Source organism: Charadrius vociferus, unplaced genomic scaffold, assembly GCF_000708025.1.
Source record: "Charadrius vociferus isolate BGI_N301 unplaced genomic scaffold, ASM70802v2 scaffold3, whole genome shotgun sequence".
Taxonomy (NCBI): Eukaryota; Metazoa; Chordata; class Aves; order Charadriiformes; family Charadriidae; genus Charadrius; species Charadrius vociferus.
Window position 1 is genome coordinate 1,155,899 of NW_009647748.1, and position 8,802 is coordinate 1,164,700.

The window sequence follows — 8,802 nt, forward strand, 5'->3', positions numbered from 1 at the left end:
CCTGCAGGCTTTTGGGCAACGCAGTGGGGAGTGAGGGAGGCCAAAGGCTTGCAGGCGCTGGGAGCTCTGCAGCAAGGTCTGAAGGTGACATCACACAGGCAGAGGGGGCACAAGCACAGTGCTGCCCAGGGACCTGCTGACGATCAGCAAATGTGATGGGGATAAAAGCCTCCCCCTCCCAGACTGGAGATGCTCTCCTCAGAAGCCGGAGCTTTTTAACCTCTCTGGGTCTTCTGGGTCAGGCCTGCAATGATAAAGTAGTTTCACGTGGTCAGCTGCATTTCCCACCAGCACCTGATGGTGCAAAGCTGGTTCCTCTTCCAGTGGGATGCCCTCAAAACCTGGATGACCCATGCCACTCAGGGTACTGGGCAGACAGGTTCCTCCTTCGGCTTCCTCACCCATGGGACAGGCTTGGCCCTTGCCTTTCTGTTTTCTCTTTCACTTGTCTTTTGTGAACACACATATGACCAAAAGCCAGAAACTCAACAGCATCTGAAATTCTTCGTCTACAGAGTCACCAAAGATGAGGCAGAGACCCCCTCCTCGCCGAGATCTGACCATAGTAAGTGCCGCTGATGTAGGAGAGCAGCGACGGCAAAGGGAGTCAGAGAGGAGCACTGAAAGGAGCTCTGGTCACTGGTTATTTTTTGCCTGGGATTTTGCCCCTGTACCGTGGGCTCTTCTCCCATGTAGACGGGAGGGTACCCCCGTACCGTGGGTCAAGGCTGCAGTACACGTGCCACCTCCCTACTGTCTTAAGACTCTTCTCTTTGCACGTGGTCTTTAAATGAACTTTTCGCCAGTCTGTCCTGCAAAGCTGGGTTGCCAGTGGGAGGCTGCAGACTGGCTTCCTCCCTCTGGGGAGGGTGACACTCTGACCATTCTGTGATTCTGCTGTCAGCAAGAGCTCTGGCGCTCAGGAGTTTTCTGCTCAGCCTGGAAATGGTTTGCTGGTTTGTGTTGGTGGGGATGCTGCATGGGCAGAGCTGATCTCCCTGGCCTGCTCATGCTGGCTTCTGTCTCTGCAGGCTGGTGGGCTGTGGGGATGTTGTGTTGCACCTTCTGTAGAAACATGCTGATGTCTTTTCTTTTTTCTTGTCGTAGCCACGTGGTTTGAACCTACCTAAACCCCCTGTCCCTCCTCAAGTGGAAGAGGAATATTACACCATTGCTGACTTCCAGACCACCATCCCTGATGGCATCAGCTTCCAGGCAGGGATGAAAGTAGAGGTGAGACTGTCATCTTCCCTTCTCACATCTTCACATCAGTGCAGCGCTCCTGACTCCAATTGTCCTGTGACCTGTTTTAGGCAGGACCTCCCTTTTCCAGGCAGGGAAGATCTGCTTACTGGCGTTCTAGGTGGAAACTGGACATGGCGCTGCATGCGATTGCCTCTGTGGACCATTAACATCCCAGGGCTCTCCTAGAGTGGGAGAGAAACCTGTATGAGCTCCTGAGACTTTGGAGTCCGTGGTGCTATTGGTGGCCTCCTGTCCCCGAAGTGTGTGGGTGCTGTGTTGTCTGAGCTACTGGAAATTAAAACCACATCACAAATAGGGGCAGAGATGGTGTTTTTATCTTATTTAGGCCAGGTGTGAAGTTAAAGGCCCTTCCAGAATTGCTTTCCTAGCACACCCGCTTTTGCTGGCAGAACCCTTCTTGCAGATGTGATTTTGCTTTACAAAACATAAGCTGTGCCTCTCTAAGAGGATTTTTTTTCCTTTATGGCTGCCCCAGTCGGCTCCTCCCAGGTCCCAGCCCCACTTCTGGAGTGAGCAGAGGCCGGATGGTGTCTGATCCATGCGGTGTCGCTGCCGGTTGATCGCTCCAACAGTGCCACGCAGTGGCCACCGCCAGTTCCTGGCATCACAGTCCTGTCTCCTGGGCGGGATGGTGACAGCTCAGCTGCAGCTCCTTGACGTGGCTATGTTGTTCCTTGACCCCATGGCACGTAGGTGCCCTTCCCTGGCAGAGGTCGTTAGCAGGTTCCCCTCCTGTTAGAATACTGGTCCTGTGATTACATGGCTTTTGGTTACCAGGATGGAGGGGCACCGAGGCCATGTGCCACCCTGACATCATTTCAGCATTCCCTCTTGTGCAGAGAGGGCTCCTGCGTGCGCGTCTGAAGTTTCCTCTCCTCCTGGCAGGTTATTGAGAAGAACCTGAGTGGCTGGTGGTACATTCAGATTGAGGAGAAGGAAGGCTGGGCCCCTGCCACGTTCATCGATAAGTACAAGAAAACCAGCAACGCGTCCAGGCCAAATTTCCTGGCTCCGCTACCCAACGAGATGGCGCAGCTCCGGCTTGGTGACGCTGCGGCCGAAGGCAGCACTGGCGAGGAAGCGACGGGACCGTGTCGTCCTCTGCCGGAGGCTCCTCCTAATGGTACGGACTGTGGTGGGAAGTGGGCCAAAGACTGGAAGGGGAAGGAGGCTCCCGAGGGTGGGGACATAGCCTTTGCTGGTGGCTACGAGGAGATCGCGGACCACGACACAGAGGAGAAGCCCAGCCTGCCGCCCAGGAAGGAGTCCATCATTAAATCAGAAGGCGAGTTACTGGAGAGGCAGAGGCCTCCCCCCAAGCCCCCAGGCGTGATTTTGCCCATGATCCCACCTAAGCAATCGGTGGCCCCAAAGGACATCAAGAAGCCTGAGCTGAAACCAGACAAGGGCAAACTCTTCCAGCTGAAAAACGAAATGGGACTGGAATGTGGACACAAGGTGTCAGCCAAGGAGGTGAAGAAGCCAAACCTCCGGCCCATTGTCAAGCCAACCAAGCCAAAAGCTGAGCCCGTGGAGGACAAGCCTGAGCCCATCGCCCAGAATCCATTCTTGAAGTCAAGACCTCAGATCAGGCCAAAACCCGCTGCAGCCCCCCGAACTGACCCACATCCAGCTGATGATAAACTGGACATTTGCAGCCTGCGAAGCAAGCTTAGACCTGCAAAGTGCCCAGAGAAACCCTCCGAGCAGGACACTGCTGCTGGTGAAAGCTCCTTCAGTAACGCCATGGTCTCTTCAGAGGCTTCTGGAAGGTTTCAGGAGCGGCCAAGCACGGAGAGTAAACCCCTGCCCAAGCTGGACAGCCATGCCATGAAAGAGGCGTTGCCCAAATCTCCCCTGGGTCCAGCAAACACCCCGGGAGCCAGGGAGCCCCCACCACAGCGCCCTGTTGTGCCACCCCGCAGACCACCTCCCCCAAAGAAAACAGGGGGTCCTGCCCCCGGCCTCGTGACGGAGCTCAGGGCCCCGACACGGGAAGCACCCGAAATCAGGTCGTCCCCGGTGCCGGGGAGGCCCATGCTGGTTCCTCCAAAAGCCAAGCCGTTCCTCTCTGCCTCTGTCCAAGAAGAAGCCAAAGTGAAAAGCAGTGTAAGCCCAAAGGTCATATCCAAGCCAGTGGAGAGAGGGGAAGCCAAGGAGAGGACCTCAGCCCCCGTCTCCAGTCCAGACATCGCCAGGGAAGGTCTCTATGTGGCAGTGGCAGATTTTGAAGGCGACGAGGAGACCAACAGCTTTAAAGAAGGGACTTTGTTTGAAGTTCGTGAGAAGAACAGCAGCGGCTGGTGGTTTTGCAAGGTCCTGACTGGGGGACCATGCTGGGAGGGCTGGATCCCTTCCAATTACTTACGGAAGAAGCCATAGCCGTTCCTCTGCTTGCACGGCTGGAGGTTCCCCGGTCTCTCACCTGAGTATTTAATGAGCAGATTAATTTATATTTTTCCGTGAGGCTGGCTTTAAAAAAAAAAAAAAAAAAAAGAAATAATAATTGAGATCCCACACATCCCAGCTGGTGCCCGTTGGGGGCAGCATGGAGGAAGCAGCTCAGCCTCCCCTGTTCGCCTGTGTGCTCCCACCCAACCTTCTCCCCGTGTCCCCCTGAGCACTCCGCTCCCGTGGCAGCGCCGGCAGCCCAGCCGTGCAGCCAGGGCTGCTCTGGCCAAGCTTCGTGGCATACGATGGCTACCACGGTTCTCCGTGCTGGGGAGATGGACCTTGATAGACATTTTTGCCACCTGTGTGGGGAATTAAAAAGAAATATGGCAGTAGCCAGGGAGCGAAGTGAAGCGTGGCGTGGTACCAGCAAAGGAAATCTGGCCGCACAAAAGGATTTGCCTTTCCCTGAGGCTCAGGGTCACCGTCAAATGTTGTAGGTCACATTGCTCAGTGCAGGTGTGTAGCAGAGCCGTATGGAATGTGGCAAAAAGAAGGAATGATTGCTGAGAACGGGGTCCCTGTAGCTCTGCGTGTATGTGCCGGCAGAGGTGTTGCACTCTGGATAAGGGCTGTGCCTTGCTCCCCCCGCTGTGCATGCCACGGGACCGTCCCTTCGTCCTTCCCCGCTCTACGACAAGTGTTAACTTCAACATCCTCCTGGTGGAAAACAAAATGTACAGAAATACACACACACACACACGTATACAACAGGTCTTCTCTGTGCTGATCCAGGACACTATGCAGGCTTCTCCCTTGCAGTACTGCAATCAAACAACAAGAGGTGTTTTGCTTCGGTAGCTGAAGAATACTATGCAAAGCACAGAGGACCAAAGTGACCCCAAAAGCCCTGGAAAGAGGATGCTTTGCTTTCCTTCCCACACAGACTGCCCTGCCTGTTGGACTAATAGGGGACCACGCGTTCCCGCGACCCACAGAGCTTCCCCAGGCTGGCGGGCAGCAGCCAGGAGGTGGGTCCTTCAGTAGGTGCTGATATTATCAAGTGCAATCCAGAATGTGGGAGTTCAGCTCCTCATCACAACCAGTTGCGAGGCATGTCTGGTGCTCAGGGGCTCCCTGCCTTGTTTGTCACCCCATCTGCCTGTCTTCCAGGTACTTTTCATTTCATCCTGCGTGGCGGGCTGTCTGGGGGGCTTCAGGTCGAGCAGAGCCTGGGGTTTTTCCATGCTGACATTCCTGCCCGCCAAGCCTAATCTTGCCTGCGGTGTTGCTTATCCCAGCAGGAGGACACGCGCGGCTGAGCTGTCATTCCCCAGTGCTGCTCTCCTCCCTCCTGTGCTTGGCTACTTGCAGATTCATGGCCACATTTGTCTCTCTGGAAGAGCTTTAAACCTGGCGCTTCTGTGGGTTTCTTGTTGACCAAGCCCCGTTGCCCTTTCTAGTCTCACTGCAGCCGCAGCTCCACAGCCACATTGTTTTGCTGCTGAAAACAATTAGAGTTTCCCCTCTAAATTGAGGCTGGCAGAATTGCAGGAGTGTTGTCCACTCCCCAAAGCGCTCACTTCCTTCTCTGTCCCATATTTTTCTACCCTGGAAACGTGGAGTTCAAGATACATTTGTCTGCGTACAGGATGAAAATGATAGTGCCTCAGGCCAGGGTCATTCTGGGAGGGTGATGGGGCAGTTTGTCCCAGCCCTGGTTTGATCTGATTGAGAAGCCCTGACCATCACAGCTCGGCCGCATACTCAGAAGCCCCAAGGTTCATTTTTAGCCATGGGAATTCATACACCCCAGCCTCCAGCTGATTCCTCTCCCTCCCACCTATGGTTTTCTCTGGTGGCACATCAGCCTCCGATCGGGCTGACTCACCTGAGCTGGCAATAAGCAATGCATCGGCAGCCCAATCCTATAGCAAAATGCCGTGCGTGGCACATTGCGAGGTGTTGATGTGCTCCCGGGAGAGTTGCAGGGTGGGTTGGGGGAACAATGCTGCCTTGCCTGCGCGCATCTCTTACTCCGGTAAAACCCTTTTGCTTTGGAAAGGAATGGGGAGAGGGAGAGTTAAACCAGAGCTGCCCAGTGGCCAAATCCAGCCCCCATCGTGTCTGGGGAGGGGGCTGGACCTGTGCCCCCCAGTCCGTCCACTCTGGCAGTTTCACACGGGGTGGAAGGGCTGTGTGCCCTTTCCCCATGGCGCTGTGTCCTTGCTTTTTCTTTGCTGAATGGCCTTTTAATCTCAGAAGTGTCTCTCCTTTCTCTGTCTCAGAGACCTCACTGCCCCCGGCTTTCCTCAGAGGGGACAATGCTATTTCTCTGACCTCCGTACTAAATGAGGGCTATTTCTGCTTTCCTCCCAGACTGAACCTCAGAACTGGTAGTGCTTCATTTTGCTGACACAAGTACTGTATTTGGCTCATTGAGCGCGTGACAGGATCGCTCCCTTGTTCCCAAAGAGCTTCCGAGAAGGCAGGGTGAGTGCCCAAGGTGGGGGTCACCCTCGGTAGGGTGCCGACACCTGCAGCATTACCCCTTCCTACCGCTTTTCTGTCTGCAAAGGGACCGCAGGCTGGACAACGGCTCCAGTCGGGAAGATGCCAAGAGCCACTGGGCTGGCAGGGCTTTGCCCTCCCCTGTCCCACATATATCCCCCCCCCCCCCCCAATTTGGGCAGCCACGCGTGCCCTCTGCCAGGCTGCGCCTCCTCTCTGTACCTCGCATGTCAAATGTGGCCAAGCTCCCCGACTACCTCGTGAGGAGGAGGAGGAGGGCGGCCGGGAGACTCGGTACCCTGAGCTTGGCCACAAGGCGCATCGCCCCATCAGCCAAAGACCAACCTCCTTCCTCGCCCACCACCAGCGCAGCCCCGAGGCCGGGGCGTGCAGCGAGGGGGGACATCACCATGGCTTGGGATAGAAGAGCTGGGTTTTGGGGGTGGGGGGATGGGGGGACTGTCCCATGGCTCGGCACATTCCTGGCAAGCTGGCGGCCCCCGTTGCGCCCTGCTCCTCCTCGCGGGCTCTCGAAGCCTGTTTGTCTGTCCGTGTCTCGCTGTATTATGTAGGCGCGTATAAATCTACATTACTGTGGGCGGGTGGGGGGTCAGCGGAAGATAGATGTAGCTGTGTAAATGCCCTATCTATACTTTCACCGTTAGGGGATTGATTTTTTTTTTTTTATTTAGGGGGTTTTGGGTTGGGTGTTGGTTTTTTTTTTTGGTTGGGATTTTTTTTTGTCTGTTTTTTTTTTTTTTTTTTTTTTTTTAGAAATAAAAAGAAAATGCTTGCTTGACTGGTTTCAAGCACACTTGTAAACCTGTGTCTGGCTGGCTCATGTCTGGGGTGCTGCACGGCGGTTGTCTCGGGGGTGGGGGTGCTGCTCACCTGCCCGGAGCCGTGGCAGCTCTGCCTGAGGAGCTGGTTTGGGCTCCGGCACATGCCACTTGTCACTGCAACGGTGCTACCAGCGAGGAGCCCTGCGCGCATCTCCACTGAGCTGCACTCCCTCCTGTCACAGAGGAGCCATCTCCAGGTGAAGTGTTTCTCTGTCCTTGAGTGGTTTTGTGTGCCGGGAGACAAATGGGGCAGCGCTGTGCTTGTGTGGGGGCTTGTGGCAAGGGCTTCTGGCTGCACCATCCCTTGCAACAGGGCTGGGGGAGGTCACGGTGCTCCGACTTTTGACTTGGGGTCCTTGGCCACAAAGAACCCAGCTCCTCCATCGCTGCTGTGCCCCAGGTCGCCCCTTGGGTATCCCAAGCTGGACACGCGGCAAGAGCAGGGTTCAGGTGTGGGTACGTGTGTCGTGTCTCTGCGCTGCACTGGCACGGGGGGAGTTTCCCCTGTGCAGCTGTGGCCGTGGGATGCTGCTGCAGTATCAACACTCCCATGTGGGGTGTTAGCCTGGCCCCCATGTTGCAGATCCTGGGTGTACCCCAGTGCTCATGAGGAGAAATGTCATCGCCAGGTTAAACAGTGCGCAGCAAAGCTTTGCTTTTTCTTCCCATCCCTGTGACCCAGTAGACACAGCAGCATTGCAGAGCCAACCCGCCCAGCCCTGCATCAGTAGGATGTGCCGTCCATCCACGCAGCCTTGACCGTGCTCCCCACACAGCAGTGCCTGGACGCGGCAACAGCCACGGGGACCCCGACAGCTCCTTGCGTTTCACCGTTGTGCCCAAGACCGGATGAGTGTCGTAGCAAATGGGGCAGTGCAAGGGTAGAAATTGTGTTGCATTGAGCTCAAGCCAGCAGGTAGAGCCTGGTGATTTTGGGAAGTGACCACCCTAAGGGGGTCTTGGGGGGAGGGGGGGGTCAGGCTGGCTGGGGCATGGGGCTACATTAATTGAGAAGGCTCAGGCAAGAGCAGGGAGTGGAGCCCGGACCTCAAGTGCCTTCTAGCGGAGGGCTGTGGTATTGTACACAAACAGTGCTTGATAAAGGGTAGGCGAGAAGGGGGAAAAAGACTTGCAAGAGCATCGTCTGCTGGCCCGGCTCACTGCCTGCTGGCCTGGGACGTGCAAGCCTTGTCCATGCTCACCTCTGGCTTTCAGGTGGCCATAACCCCCTTAGCCCGCACAGGGCTGCGAGGGCCATATGTGGGTAACAGCTCGGTGCCTGCCGTGTTGCGTGTAGCATCGGGGCCCGTCTTGCTCCCCCGGACAGCCGGTGTTGGCTCACCTGCCTGCAGCACGTGCCCCGTGCCAGGAGCGAGCGCCTGCCTGCCCATGTGCCGTGCCGGGCTTGTACATCAGTAGCCCAGCACACAGCACCCACCCTCATGCTGCCATTTGCCACCAAACAGCAGATGAGCGCACTGGGGAGAAATTCGGGGCCCGTGACATAACCTGGAGTATTGCACCAGCGTGGCCACGCGGACTCCGTCCCACCTCAGGCAGGTCCTTGCAGCCGGTGCGGTGCCACACCGTGTCCCCGTGTCCCCGCTGCTCCTGGCGCTGAGCGGTGCCCGCTGCTGCCCAGATCGCCAGCGCTCGTGCAGCCGTGCCACGTCGGAGCTGGCAGAGCTCTAATGAGAGTTGGGCTTCGGCCATGGGAGGCTCAGTTTGGGCTGGTACGTGCGTCACGGCCCCCGGGCTGGCGGGGGGGAGGCGGGCGGCGCGGGGGGTGCGG

The 8,802-nt window shown here is 56.6% G+C and overlaps 1 protein-coding gene across 1 annotated transcript in view; it reads left to right on the top strand.

The window, feature by feature from the left end:
* The window catches only part of SH3PXD2B (SH3 and PX domains 2B), a 63,795-nt gene extending 60,147 nt beyond the window's left edge, over nt 1-3,648 (top strand). Inside the window, 3 exon segments of the mRNA XM_009882090.1 lie at nt 482-565; nt 1,108-1,233; nt 2,152-3,648. Coding sequence (XP_009880392.1) covers nt 482-565; nt 1,108-1,233; nt 2,152-3,648 — 1,707 coding nt within the window.
* Nucleotides 3,649-8,802: the final 5,154 nt, after the last annotated feature.